Source organism: Stegodyphus dumicola, chromosome X2, assembly GCF_044657685.1.
Source record: "Stegodyphus dumicola isolate Sdum_Otavi_A_Nest chromosome X2, ASM4465768v1".
Lineage (NCBI taxonomy): Eukaryota > Metazoa > Arthropoda > Arachnida > Araneae > Eresidae > Stegodyphus > Stegodyphus dumicola.
In genome coordinates, this window is record NC_140781.1 from 109,514,291 (window position 1) to 109,529,176 (window position 14,886).

Here is a 14,886-nt window from a genome sequence, read left to right on the forward strand (position 1 = left end):
ATAAGCTGTTTAGGACTGTTCTATGAACTGCAATAAATTAAACAACTCTTAAGATAGAAAAAAAAAATGTAGCTAAAGGTGAGTTTTAGGCAACATTTGCGGGCAAAATTCCATTGTAGAGCCATAAGCGAATTAGAAGCAGATCAGTGACAGTCTGACACTGCAAAATGCATAAATGTTGACTATTCCATGATAAGCCTGCAGTAGGACCAATTTCAAACTAGTTGTTCAGCTTCTCGAAGACCTACCAAAGGAAGAGCAAGACTTCTGCAGTATTTGCAATTTAATGCCCATCAGAACAATGCTCCATCTCCATATCAGCGGGCTTAAAATCAGTGGAGGTGTATTTTATTCACTGTTGAGTTCACTGCTGAGTCCCACTTTGTTACATGTATACATAGGGAGAGGCAAACACTCAATATCTTCCATCTAACATATGAGAAAGCAATGCCTATGCAGGAGGTAGTGTTCTTATATGGGGAGGAGTATCTTTATGTGGATGCAGAGACCTGTATATGTAGTTTGCATGGAATGCTGAATGATAAGAGGTAGAGATGACTTACTGGATCCTTTTGTTTGCCCGTATGCTGCCGCAATTGACAAAACATCCATTTTGCAAGCAAATAATATTCTCTCGCATACTGCCTGCCTCGTGCTGCAATTTCTTGAAGAAGAAACTATAATCCAAATGGAAAAGCCTACCTCATTTTCCTGACCTTAATTCTTCTGAACATATATGGGACTCTCTCAGGAGATGTGTAGCTGGCCTCAACTGCCTTCCCTAACTCTGATGGGGTTAGAATTGCTTTGCTTGATCAATAGTCAAGTTTTATCCACTTTTATTGTGTGCTTTTTGAGTTATCAATTTTTTGTTTGCGCTTAACTTGGGGAAACCAGTGTATGTCACATTCTGCATATGTTTAATTTATATTTATTATTTTTTTACTTTCTTTTTATATTACATTGCTTATAATTTAAGCAAGTCTTAATAACTTATGTCATTTATTAAGTATTCATTTGATTATTTATTAAGTATTCATTTGATTATTTATTAAGTATTCATTTGAAAATGTGTACACATTTTTGTAAAGCATTAATTATGAACAGAAAGTTTTGCTGTTTAATGCTTGAATTATTTACTTGTGACATCATTCAGTGGACAAAAAAAGCTGGAAATTTTCAAAAAATTAAGTGACCAGCATTCACTTTCACAATCTACCTTAACGTGTGTTGAGAAGTGGGCTAAAAGTTAAAATTGTTCTGTCAATCTTTTTGTTTGTTATAAGTGTGAAGCTAATAGAATTTGTGCTGTAATGTTTACTTCCAGAGGTAATGTTCCACCAAATAATCAACATCATTGATTTAAGAGACATGGCATAAAATGGCAATATGATTGATAACATTAATTTTATAAATGTTATTAGAACAAAACCTTAACCTCTGATTTTATAGATATATGAAATATTGTAGAAGTGCATAAGAATGTTTAAAAGCACATAATAACTTCATGAATTTAATTTATTCCTGAAGGACATTCGCAGTCCAAAACGATTATTAACCAAGACTATTTTCCCCATAATGTTTAATATAAAATTGATTGATCCATTTTTGTATTACAGATAACTGCTTATTTAAAATTCAGCAACTGTAGTAGCTATTAGAAAGTCCTCTGAATCAGAAGATATGCAGTTGTTAAATTTAAAAAAAAAAATTGTATTTGTTGTATTACTCTTGGATACATAAAATTTTAAATGGATGTATTATGCCTTAATGTGTTTTGAGGATATGAAATGTTATAAATTTTTTTAAGTTGTACCAGCAGAATATTGTTCCTGAATTTTAGAATCGTTCTTGGGCTGCAGATCTACATTTGAAGTCAAAAGGTTGTTATTCTCATTGAAAACAGGAGTTTTAAAATTTTACTTGTAATGATTTTCATAGAGCTTGTGTACCTGCAAATGCTGTCAAATTTTTAGAGTAAATCTGTGAATACTAATTAATAATGTTTCAAAATGTCTAGAACTTGTAAAATTTTAATGTTTTTTGTGTGCTCGTTGTATCTCTCTCTGTTATGTGCATGCATATATTTCAGATGTGTAAAATGCACATAATAGAGACCCATAAAATTGAACAACCTGTTGTTATTTATTTTTGAATGCCTTGCAAGTTTTTACATATACTTTAGTCTGACTAATTTTGTATTCCTGCAAACCCCTCTGAAGCAAAAACTGAAAGGATAAGAAAAGAAATTTAATTTAATAAGACTAAGGCTAGTGTCATCTAAAAAAACCATCTTGCATTGTTTATAGATTTGCACATAAATGTCCTTGACAAAGCAAGATAGAAATTACCATGCATTAATAATGATAAAGATTGTTTCTTTGCTTAAGGATTATTGAAATACTATTAAAAGCAAAAAATCATTGCTATAATTTTCACAATGATCTTATCTGTTATAGTAAAAATCTTTTCTCTTATAATTAAAAAAAAAAAAAAAAATGAAAGCATACAGTTGAAAAGGTGAGCAGACCGCATTATAGCCACTTGAAGTAATAAATGTTTTCTTTCCATTTGGCAGTATTATTTCATTCTTTCAACAATCAATTGTGAACAGTGTATCAACATATATTTTGAAGACTGCAATATATAACAGTTCAGGCAGTGCAACATATAACAGTTCAGGCGTTTCCATAAATGTCAAAAATTTTAAATGTATTAAAATTGTAAAACATGGTTTTCTTTAAAGCACATGTTTATCTTAATTTCATTCCATACTAAAGGTTTTCTAAAACTAAGATATTGAGCTAAAAAATTAATAGCTTCTCTTTTGAACAGGAAAATAATCCTAGAAATGATAAGACACTTATTGCTGTATCAAATAAAAATTTTAAAATATATTTTTGAAAGTATTCATGGTATTCTATCGGAGTAATATTACCTTTTAAAACAAGATTTAATCTTTTCAGCATAGAAATTTTTGACATTTCTCTACTCGTCTTGTATTATTCATTTCAGTTGCTTTTTTTAAAAGAAATAATTTGTTTTCTTATTTTATAATATTATTTATTATCAAATATGTTGAATAAAGTTTAAATCTTGGTGATTGGACTTGGAGATCATTCTAGTATTTCATAAAAATTAAAAAACAACCTCAGTTGTATATTCATAGTCGTATGCTTAAAATAATTGTCTTGGTGGCATTTGCATATTAGATATTTCTGACGATGGTGATGACACTTGTTTAATGTAACACTTTCTCCACTATGTTTTAGTAGTAAAACCAAGTTGATTATTTATTTTTTTTTTTTTTCTGCATATTAAGAAATGACCATTTTAACCAATTATATTAAATAGCATGTCTAAACCTTAAGGAGAAGTGACATTTTTTATATGCATAAAAAAAGTATTTCAATAGAGACTATCCATATGGCTACCACAGTGTAAGGTACAATCTGATGGAAATAATATATGAAAGTAATCATAGCAAGTCTTTTGCTGAACATATCAGTTGGGCAAAGGTGAAGGCTGGTAGAAACGTAATCTGTCCAGGCAATTTGAATTCTCGGTAGGGAATATGTGAACCTTAAATTGTGATGCAGCAGTCTCAGTACCAGAGCATGCTTATTGTTACCTTAGATTCAAAGCTATTGTGACCAACTTTACCATTTCTTCTTTAGAGGATGGCCTTGCCAGTTTTTCTGCAAAGGACTCCAGGTAGCAGCCTATCTCATTGTATTTTCCCTATATGCATGGTAAGAGGTGAGGCTTAGTAAGCATGCAGGCCAGTCAATTCAACGGATATTCTGATTTTCTAGAGAATCTGTATTGGTGTGCTTCAGCGAGACTTGACATTATCATCCTTAAAAAGAACTGCTTTGTGAGCAGAACAAGCAAGCCTGACAATGAGTAATCTTTTTCCCATTAACAGTCATTTAAGATACTATTGGCCAGCACCTGAAGCTTAGTAACCCATCAGTCATGATACTTCTGTTTACCATCATCCCAACACTACTGTAATATCTTTTTGCATATTATTCTGCTGATACGCTTACCTTTTCATGGCAGAATGTGTGCAGTCCAGCTGCAAACTGAATGACTGTCACCATAGAACACCCATTACACTAAGCAATTTGGTTGTATCTAGCAGCACTGCAAGTATCTTCTGCAATGCTGTCTGGATCATATTGCACAGATTATCAGTCATCAAGCATTTAATGTAATTGTGTTTTGATTGTCAATGCTAAATATATCTCTTCTCACATGTGCTGCACATATAGCAAAATACACAATTTAGATTTACAAAAATCTTATACCTTAAAAAGGAAATTCCAATGCTATTCTGTTGGTGTGTTATTACATTAGAATGTATGTTGAGACTGAAAAAGGCCATACATGTAGGTGTATTAGATTAATGAGACATTTGAAACAAAAAAAGTCCCCCCTCAGAGGAGCATTATGTAGTATAAACATTTTAAAACATTTCAAATGAAAAATACTTATTTCTTACATATTACTTATATTTACTTATTTATTTAGTCTACCTTAAAAAATGAAAAATTAACTTGCAGATTAATTATAATTTAAGAGACATCTTAGTAGCTGTTATTCTTCATCATCTCATATGTCATCAGCTTTGTCCGTGGATATTCCACATGATAAGTATGACATAACTCCTGTGAAAAGGATTTCTGTCTTTCCCCCCAGTTGTTTTCCTAGTCTAGGGTAGCAGTTACTAGATTTGATTAGATAAATATCATGTTTAGTATGATATGTATTCTTTTTGAAAGCTTTCTAGAAATGGAATAAGCCCAATGTTGTTATGCACCTTATGGCTAGTCTCCAGAACATTCTTCACACAACTACTAGCCTACTGGCAGTTGATGATGCGACCTTGCATACAAAGCTTGTGTATCAATGCACTTACTTTGTACCACCCATACAGCTGGAGTAGTTGTGTTATGAGCTGTAAGATGTTATAATTCATGGAGAATCCAAATATGTTATTTCCATATTCTTCAGTTTTTGCAAACGCGCACTCATAGCAATTTTACAATTTCAGCAACTTTTTTCCATTATTTATTAAGCACTTTTGCCGATCTGTATCTGTAATGAGACATGTCACACTATGACATTTTGTTCTTTGGAAAATGTTTAAAAAAAGTTTGGTCTGCCTCAAGTATGGGTAGATTTTCCTGTAATTTCGATACATAGGTTGACATTGATAGGCAGCTTTTGAAATTCAATCATTTCTCACCCAAATGTTTCGTAAACCCTTTAGTTATCCATCCACTTTGCAATTAGTTTCGGAAGAAATACTTCCAATATTTTTTTTAACATGTTTCAATATCTGTAGAGCAACTAGTTAGACTAAAATTCCTCCTGAATGTAGTTGTGTAACTTTATTTAACTTAGTTTATAGTAGATATAAGGAATTGTTCTGTTTGAATTGCAATAATAACCTTCTAATAGAACTTTGGATAGTGAATTTGTAATTTTTATTCAGTTTTGAAACATATATATGGAACTGAATTAATATAAAAATTTTAGGTTTTTCAGGTGAACTCATAGAGTTAAAAAAATGGGGGAATTTATTTCTTTAATTTTATCAAGTAATTCCTGAAAATGCAATCTACCATTAATTAAAAATAACTGAAATTCAAATTGATACTCTGTCAAACTGGCAAAGTAGAGCTTACTTCCAAACATTTAGCAGTAAATTATTTTTAGAATATATATTTTTTTAAATAATGGCAGTTTAATCCTTTGTTGCATCATGTCCACTCAAATATACAAAGTTTAAATTTGTTTATCAGGAATGGAATCTGTTAAGGCATTTACAGAAGAGTAAATGCCTTAACAGATTCCATTCCTGTGTTTATTCATTCTATATTATTAGAACTTTCAACTGTCGATTGGCTGTATAGCATCACTAAGTAAAGCATTGCTATTTGGAAAGTGGCTGCTACTTCTGTTTCCAAGTTAGTATAATTTCTCATACTAAACATTATATAATATTGCATACATTTTCTTAAACTGCCATTTTTTATTCATAATTAGTAATTTTAGACATTTCATTTTAAATGTCAGTTTGAGAAAATTGTGGAGTGGGTACATAAAGATCTACTGAAAAGAGTGAATTGAAACCCAAATGTACTGCTTATCAAGCCAAAACACCACTGGAAATGTTTATATTTGGCAAGGAATCTCTAGAACATTTGACATTTGAATCCAATAGGTACAGGTTACAAAATCGTAGCAAAAGGAATTCAATCACAATCGACGAAATGAAGGTATTTTAGGCGATCTGTATGTATATGTCAGTTGTAGATTTACCATTTAGAAGATGGTGATGATCACTGCAAACAAGGCAGGAAATAATTTCAAATGCAATGACCGTAAATCGTTGGGAAGAGATTTGTATGCATGTATGTATATGCATGCTGTCCACTAAAGTGAACAAACTGTAGCAATTGTTTAAAACGAAATTTGAATAATTTATTATTATTATTATTATTACTAAGGTTATTTTCAGTAAAAAAATACAAACATTTTCGTTTAACTTCTCTAGATTATTTGTATGCAACAAAGGGTTAAAACATAATAAGCAGAACAGGGTATAAGGATAATTTTGAAAGTTATTTACATTAAAACATATGACATGTTTTTAAATGAAAAAATAATACAAAAGAATTATTCTTGAAAAATGCTTCTGATCATAGATATAAAAGAAATTTGGCACTAGGCTCAGTACTGAAATTGATAAAATACACAGCTGAAGTAATGTTATGTGATTTGGTATCAATCAGGAAATCTTAATGTATTTTGTTTTATTTATAGTAAAAAAAAAAAAAAAAAAAAAAGGCTCGTTTAAGATTTGGCTGTCAAAGGCAGTCCTGAATATTGATTATATTTTTTATAATTGAAGATCACTGGCTAAATTAAGTATCATTGAGGTATTAATTTTCTTTTATTTAAAAGATACAGATATTCCATTTCTCTATTAGTGTTAATTCATATTTAAATCATTAATCCAAAAATGCTACAGTTATTCAAAATTAACAAATGCATTATTGAATATTATGCCATATAATGCGCACCTTTAATGCGAAAAATGAGATTGAAATTTACGGGTGTGCATTGTATGTGGTATATACACAGTCCAGTCACATTAATGTGACCACCACGTACTTTCCATGTCAGAGTTAAATAACCAATCACAGAAGGCAGGTGGCAGCACAGTGCAGTTGAGCGTATATAAAGGGTGTGTGAGGGCTTCGGAAAACATTTCAATCATTGGCGTAATGCAGAAACGAAGCGATTTATCCGACTTCCAAAAGGGCATGATCATTGGCTTTCGGGCCAAGGGTGGAAGCATTTCCGAAACGGCTGAGTTTGTGAACTGTTCGCGTGCCGCCGTGGTAAAAGTGTACCGTGCATGGCAAAATGGGACTGTCCAAAATCAGCGACGTGGCAAATGTGGTGCACCACGGGCCATAGATGACAGAGGCGAACGACGGTTGCGGAGATGCGTTCGGGCAGATAGACGGGCTACCGTTGAGCAACTGACCACCAAAATGAACCAAGGGGCTACCAAAAGTGTCTCCCAAAGTACTATTCAGCGAACATTGCTGCGTCTGGGCCTCCGAAGCAGACGCCTGGTTCGTGCACCTATGCTGACTGCTGTTCATCGACGGCGAAGGCTAGAATTTGCACGCCAGTACAGCAGCTGGATGTCCACTGAGTGGCGACAGGTTGCGTTTTCGGATGAATCACGTTTTATGCTCCATCGGACAGATGGACGTTGGCGTATAAGGCGTGAAACCTCTGAAAGGAACCACCCTGCAACCATTGCCGGAACGGCCCAAGCTGGAGGCGGGAGCATTATGGTCTGGGGAATGTTTTCCTGGCATTCTCTAGGTTCACTGATCATTGTGGAAGGCACAATGGATCAATACAAGTACGCATCTGTCCTTGCGGACCATGTTCACCCCTACATGCGCATTGTTTTTCCTCAGGATGATGGCATCTTCCAGCAGGACAATGCGAGGTGCCATACAGCTGCCAGTGTACGTGCGTGGTTCGAAGAGCACCAGGATGAGTTTACCGTCCTCCCCTGGCCAGCAAACTCACCTGACTTAAACCCAATTGAGCATCTGTGGGACCATCTCGATCGAGTTGTTCGCGCCATGGATCCTCAACCGCGTAATCTAGCGCAGCTGGCCATGGCATTAGAGTCGGCATGGCTCAACATCCCAGAGAACACCTTCAGGGACCTATGTGACTCTCTTCCTGCACGTCTCGCAGCAGTCCGCTCTGCGAAAGGTGGTTATTCTGGCTTTTGACAGATGGTCACATTAATGTGACTGGACTGTGTAAAAATGATATGTTTAAAAATAAGGAAAAGATGAGCATATAAAAGTTTGGATTTCTACTGAACTTAAATGCTGTTTCTGGCGATTTTCAAAAACCAAGTTCACAATACTTTCTTCCTCAATATGCCATTTCATTACTTCTTTCTGTAAGGCACATTCATTCTTTGGTATATTAATTATCACAATGTAATTTTTCTCCCACTAACATATGGAGCTTTCACCAATACCAAACATCCTTGGTGCAGCACAATTTCCATTTTCTTTTGCTAACTGGACGACTTTGCATTTGAAACCAGCACTATGTCTTTCATTTGGCAGGAACCATATTTACTACTAAAATTAACACAGATCAACTGTATATCAACTAAAGCAAACATGATTTGCCTTTGATGTTCACTTCAAAATCATGGCTTCAATTGACCACGGAAAGAGAAAACATTTGATTCCTAATTCTGCGAATTCATTCAGGTTGTAAGTACATTCATATCCCAAATTATTTCCCATCTTTTCCCAGAACCATCTAATAGCATCCTTGTGCATACTGCATTGAATACAACCCACCCTCTTTACAGAATTATTTACTCCCACAAGCATTCCCCCTTCCATGCATATTATTCCCCTTATTGCTAGTCAATTCAGTACAGTACAAAGTCCGTAATCCGGACTCGTCGGGACTTTGGCGATTCCGGATTAGGGGATTTCCTGGATTATAGATCATCAATTTAAATCTTGTAAGATGGCATGCAGAAATTATACAATTAAATATATGAAACCGTAATTTATGAAATAAAGATCAATTATGGTCTAAAGGGTATCAAAATTTAAAAAAAAGCTTAATATTTATTTGTTTATTTTATTAAATATTTCTCTCTATGCAAGTTGTTTAAGTTGCTTCATTTTTTGTGCTGATATTTTCTCTTTAATTCTATAAACAGACATAATTTGTTGTTCAGTTACAAAGTTCCAGTCCTGTAATTGCTGTGTCGAGAATAGCGACTAACTTGTCAATCGAAATTTTTGCGTTTTCACTAACCTCTCTGTCACTTTCTTCAGTATTGGAAGTGCGCATGGGTAAACGCTTTAGTGGCTTTACACACATGCGTAAGTTTGTGGCTTTGAGGTCCGGATTATAGATCATTCCGGATAATGGACGTCCAGATTATGGACTTTGTTCTGTATAACATTGTTAGAAAACCTGCGAAAAATCTTTGGCAGTTGCAAAAGACAGTCGCATCGTACCTGTAACTTTCTGGTTTCTTTGTAACAAAGAGTGTGCATTATATGGCAAATATACCTAAAAATTAAAAAATGTTGTCTGAAGTTACAGGTGTGCATTATATGCCAGGATGTGGGGTAATTAAATTTAATCATGCTGTTCTTTTGATACACAATTTTTTTTTCATAATGTTCATAGTATGTTGCATAGTATTTAAAAATCTGGGTACTCTTCTGTTATTAGGATTAAATTCAGAAATGTGTTATATGTACGTATATATGTGTCAGTATACACGCACATGCAGTGATTATATAATCATTTATGGTAAAACTTATTGCATGTATTAATGAAATTATATCTTATTTTTAGCTTTGTTACAGTGGTTATTTTCACAATTTTTTTTAATAGTACCTTCATTTTCAACAGTAACATATATGATGTATTAGTGCTCTAAAATGAAAAGTATTCTAATGCAGTTCCTGCTGGGATGACAGCATGTATCGGATAATAATGTTATTACTGTCCGTACAATGAGAAATATAAATATTCTAACGCAATATATTTTAAAATATATTAAAATATTTAACACGAGAAGGTATTAGACTATAGATAGAACATTTCTACTTAAGTAACAAATTTGCTTCTGTTTCGGAATAAGAGCAGTTTAATTGCATATACATGCAGATATGTTTTTGTAATGAATAACTTCATTATTTCAAATGGTATGAAAATTTGCAGTTGTTTTACTAAATGGGACACAAGCATTGTGATTTGAACTTAATGGCTAACAGCCGTTAAACAATGGTGTACTAGAACTTCAAGATAAACATTAAAAGAATTTAATTATATATAGTGTAAAGCAGATAACAAACACATTGAGACAAATAATACTGAGAGAACCGCAAGCCTTTTTGGGGGGGGCGCAGGCTGAGGCTTCATTCTCCCACTAAAACGCTATTTTGAGCTTCTTTCTGATTGTTTGAGACAGCCTCTTTCCTCCCTATTTCAAGCCATGTGGTCATTTATTACAGACAAACTAAGCAAAATCCCTGCAGAATCTTGTGTAATAATAACAGTTTCGCCTGATTCTGTATTCGTTACAGATATTTCCTTCGTAAATATTTGCATTTCTGTAACTAAACAAGATTTTTTTCTTGTAAACTTTGAACTTTTTTTTTTACAAAGTAGAGTTTGTGTCAAATTCCATTTTCTAATATAATGATGACTGCAGATGTGCAGCAAAAATAGTAAATTTATGGTTGCTGTGCGATTGGCCCGAAGACAGTCTGCATGCATTTATATGATTGAAAAAGCTGTTTAGAACTGCTGTATTATGAGCAGAAGAGATGTAAAAGAATAGGGAATTGATTAAAGAATTGGGTAAACTGTCACAGGAAACCATGAAAATTCATGTATAATTTTTCCTGATATGTGTGATAAGGATGCTATATAAAGTGTTCGTATAATTTATGGTTCTACTTTTCAAATTATGGCATTAACTCATTTGATTTATTTCTCTTGTATTAAACAATGTTTATTGCATATAAATGAAATTAAAAATTTCATAATTATTACCATACTACTAAAATGTTCCCATGTTCTGGTTAGATGTATGTATAGTATTTTGTATTAGGTCATCTTGAATATAAAATGAAATCTCATTTAAAGCACCAGGCCCTTTCCTATACTTCGGATAAAAATGAAACCTTAATTGAAAGGGAAGAAGAGAAAAGTGTTAGCTTGGTTTTGTGATCAATTGGGATAAATGATGCTTTCAAAAATCATGACGAGTTTTCTAAAATGGTTTTGCTTTTTTTATTAGGTTTTGAAGTCTGTTAGAAAATTAGAATTTCCAAATAATTTCCTTGAAAATTATCCTGAAGAGGTGAGTTTTACATGCTTTTTTATTTCTTGATGTAGATCCAGGGTAAGAAGTTTTCGTGTAAGGCAGTATGGCTCGTATTAAGGCTGCTTTTTTAAATTCGAAAGTATTACTCTTAAATTTACTGTATGTGTAGTATTACTCTTAAATGTACTGTATGTGTAGTATTACTCTTAAATGTTCGAAAGTAGTACTCTTAAATGTGAACAGTTTTTTTTTAATGTAAAGTTTCCTATTATTTCCACTTAGGTTTTCTAATTAAGTGTGTCTAATTCAGCAAAAGTATATATTTTCATGATTTCTTAATTAGTTTAGTAAGTTTTAAAGCAAAAATTGGTAGATATGTCTTTGAATGTTTTGTTTCCCTCAAAGAAGAAAAAGCTTTTAAGTTTCAATCTATTAACCAGCTGCTGTCATCTGACTACATGTTGCAGTGTAAACAGGTTATAGTCACATGATCAGAAAATGCAGTTTTCCCCATCTTCTGATCATGTGACTATAACCTGTTTTAGAACCCAGAATTTCAAGTGTTTATCAGTAACTGCTACAGCGTGGATAGGAGTGCTGGTTATATCATTTGCTTAACCGATAAAAATAAATCAAAACATATGTGTTGACATGTGCTATAATTTGCATCTGTGTTAACGATGTTTCTTCTACTGTGAGTGACTTCTGTGGAAGTTAGAGCATATATTAGGTAATAAAGTTATGATTTATCATTTATAAAAATTATAAATTCTCTGTTTTTCATGTTGTTAAAGATTTTTAGAATTGTTCAGTAAATATTCTATTATATCTAATTAAGTAAAGAGTCTTCTTACTAAAGGAGTTCGTAATATCCTCTGGCCTTCTTCTTGAGAGTGTTTTGTTTTATAAAGGGTGCCCCAAAAAGCCATTTACAAACTTTATATGCTGGTCTGATGGACCATGACGATTAAGTTTTACATTGGAAGTTGAGTGTGATAGTCAAACCATGTGGTGCTGCAACAATGCAATCAACACACAAAGAAAAGAAGTTGATAGTGGCATTAACATAACTGTATTTTTTAAAAAATTGACGATACGGATGAAGAAATAAATGAGTTTTTACAGAAAATTTTCAAAGTTCCTTTTCAAAGTTTCAAAGATCCACCACAATACATGCTTTGCAACATCAATGCATGAATTCACAATTTGTTCAAATTGGCCTATGTCAAATCCTCTGCAGCAGGTGTGCATATAGTACATTACTGGCAAATGTGGCTGCTTATTTGAAAAGCTCAAGGCTCTCTTAATCTGCAATGCAATTGCCCAAACAGTTGATAACTTAGTAAGAAGTCTTTTTTGGAAGAGCTCTAGGTATGTGTGTCTGTTAATTTCTTTCCATGCCCCGGTACCGTAAACGTAATACATATCTAGGGCCGAGAGAAGGGTGAGGCAGGTGAGGCACTTGCCTCAGGTGAACAAATAGAAGGGGTGCCAAATTAGCTATTCGATCGAGCTATTCAATATTTGTATTAACTATCTTATGACAAAAAGCAATAATCAAAATCATTAAAAACTCGAATTTTTCATGGATGGCTTTGAAAAAACCCAATGATGCTGAATACAAAAGAAGGAAAAAATTAAGAAATTACGTTCGTCAAAGTTGCACTTTACAGTTGCAAGACTGGCTGGTGGAAATTCAAATGAAATAGGTAATTCATCAAAAAAGTAATAGCAGATAGCTCAGAAGAAAATGTGGTTGGAGTTGGAGAATCTAGCAACTTTGATTCAAATAAAAGCAAGCAAGTAATTGAAATTTCTGGAAATGAAGAGAATAAAGTAACCATTAAACTGATTAACTTCAATGTTCATGATCATGACCAAAAATTTCAGATAAAATAAAAATTTTTTTCTTAGAACATGGACCAGATCAAGGACAAGATACTGATTTAAAGGAATCTACTTCAGAAGAAGGCAGAATATTTTCCAGAGAATGGTTTTTTAAGATGTGTTCTCATGGGAAGGTATACATCGCAATTGCCTTATTTATTCAAAAAGATCTGTCATCATTCTGTTTTCCATGCATTCTTTTTACTAAAAGTAAGACAGATTCTACTATTTCCAATCCAAAAAGTGGTTTCAAAGATTGGAAAAACTTAAACCGAATTTCTGATCACGAAAGTTCTACATTTCATCAGGATGCTTATCTTCAATGGAAATACTTTGAAAAAAATTAAAGGAGGTGGTTTCATAGATGATTCTCTGCATAAAGCAGTAGAATCACAAAAAGAAAAGTGGCGACATAGCTTACGCGTTATATTAGACATAATTTTGTTTTGTGTAAAACACAATTTACCTCTTAAAAATGGAATTATTGGCAGTTCAAGTGCAGGAATGTTCTTAAATTTAATTAAATTAATAAGTCATTATGATAGAAACATTGCCTATCTCATAGTTAATCACAGAAAGGAATCTGTTTTTTATCTGTCTAATAAAGTACAAGCTGAATATATATATTACACTTAGGTAGTCTTGTTCAATTTAAAGTTCGTTCTAGGATCAAAAAAGCGAAATATTTTTCTTTGATATTTGATTGTACACCAGATTTTTCGCATCATGAGCAACTGTGTCAGATTATTAGATATGTGTACATAAAAGACAAATCCATATTTTACCAAAGAAAGCTTTACAAATTTTATAGAAACAAAAGAGAAAACTGGTATTGGTTTAGCAAATGAAATTATTTATAAGTTAGAAAAGGATGGCCTCAACATTCAAAATGTTCGAGGACAAGGTTATGATAATGGGGTCAATGTGGCTGGATTGCACAAAGACGTGCAAACCATTATTTGCCAAAGAAACGATCAAGCTATAAATATTCCTTGTTCGGCTCATAGTTTAAATTTAGTGTGCAAAAGTGCCATTGCAACAGATTCAAGTATGTTAATTAATTTTTGGCACAGAACAGAGGATTTATATTTATTATTATTATTATTATTGTATCTTCAACAAGTAGATGGGATGCACTTATGTCCATTTTAAAACAACAGTAATAGTTCATATGGATACACGATGGTCATCAAGAGCAAATGCTGTTAAAGAATTAGATCTACAAATAACAGAAGTATATAGATTATTGAAAGATATGGCATTAAATCACAAATCATTGCAATGGGCTGAAAATAACAGCATTTTGAAACAAATCGATTTTAAATTGTTATGTTTATGTTATTTAATACTGCAAGAAATCAAAAAAGTAAATAAAACCTTGCAGTCAAAAAACTATGACTGTCTATAGAGCCACATGCTTAATAGAAGGACTATATCTTTTATTACAGGAAATAAAAGAAAATATCTCTCAATGCATTTTTAAAAAATGTAAAACTTCAGCTTTAGAGATGAATATGCCGTCAGAATTTGAAGAGAAACGAAAAATTAATAAATCAAATTGT

General features: G+C 32.8%; 1 protein-coding gene across 4 annotated transcripts in view; it reads left to right on the forward strand.

Moving 5' to 3' along the window:
- PEK (pancreatic eIF-2alpha kinase) overlaps window positions 1-14,886 on the forward strand; it is a 161,171-nt gene that overhangs the window by 105,448 nt on the left and 40,837 nt on the right. For 3 of the 4 annotated variants that reach the window (XM_085809295.1, XM_085809297.1, XM_085809294.1), the window contains exon 18: window positions 11,411-11,473. The exons of the other annotated variant lie outside the window; for it this stretch is intronic. In XM_085809295.1, coding sequence (XP_085665421.1) covers window positions 11,411-11,473 — 63 coding nt within the window. The remainder of the gene's footprint in view (window positions 1-11,410; window positions 11,474-14,886) is intronic. 4 annotated transcript variants of the gene reach the window in all.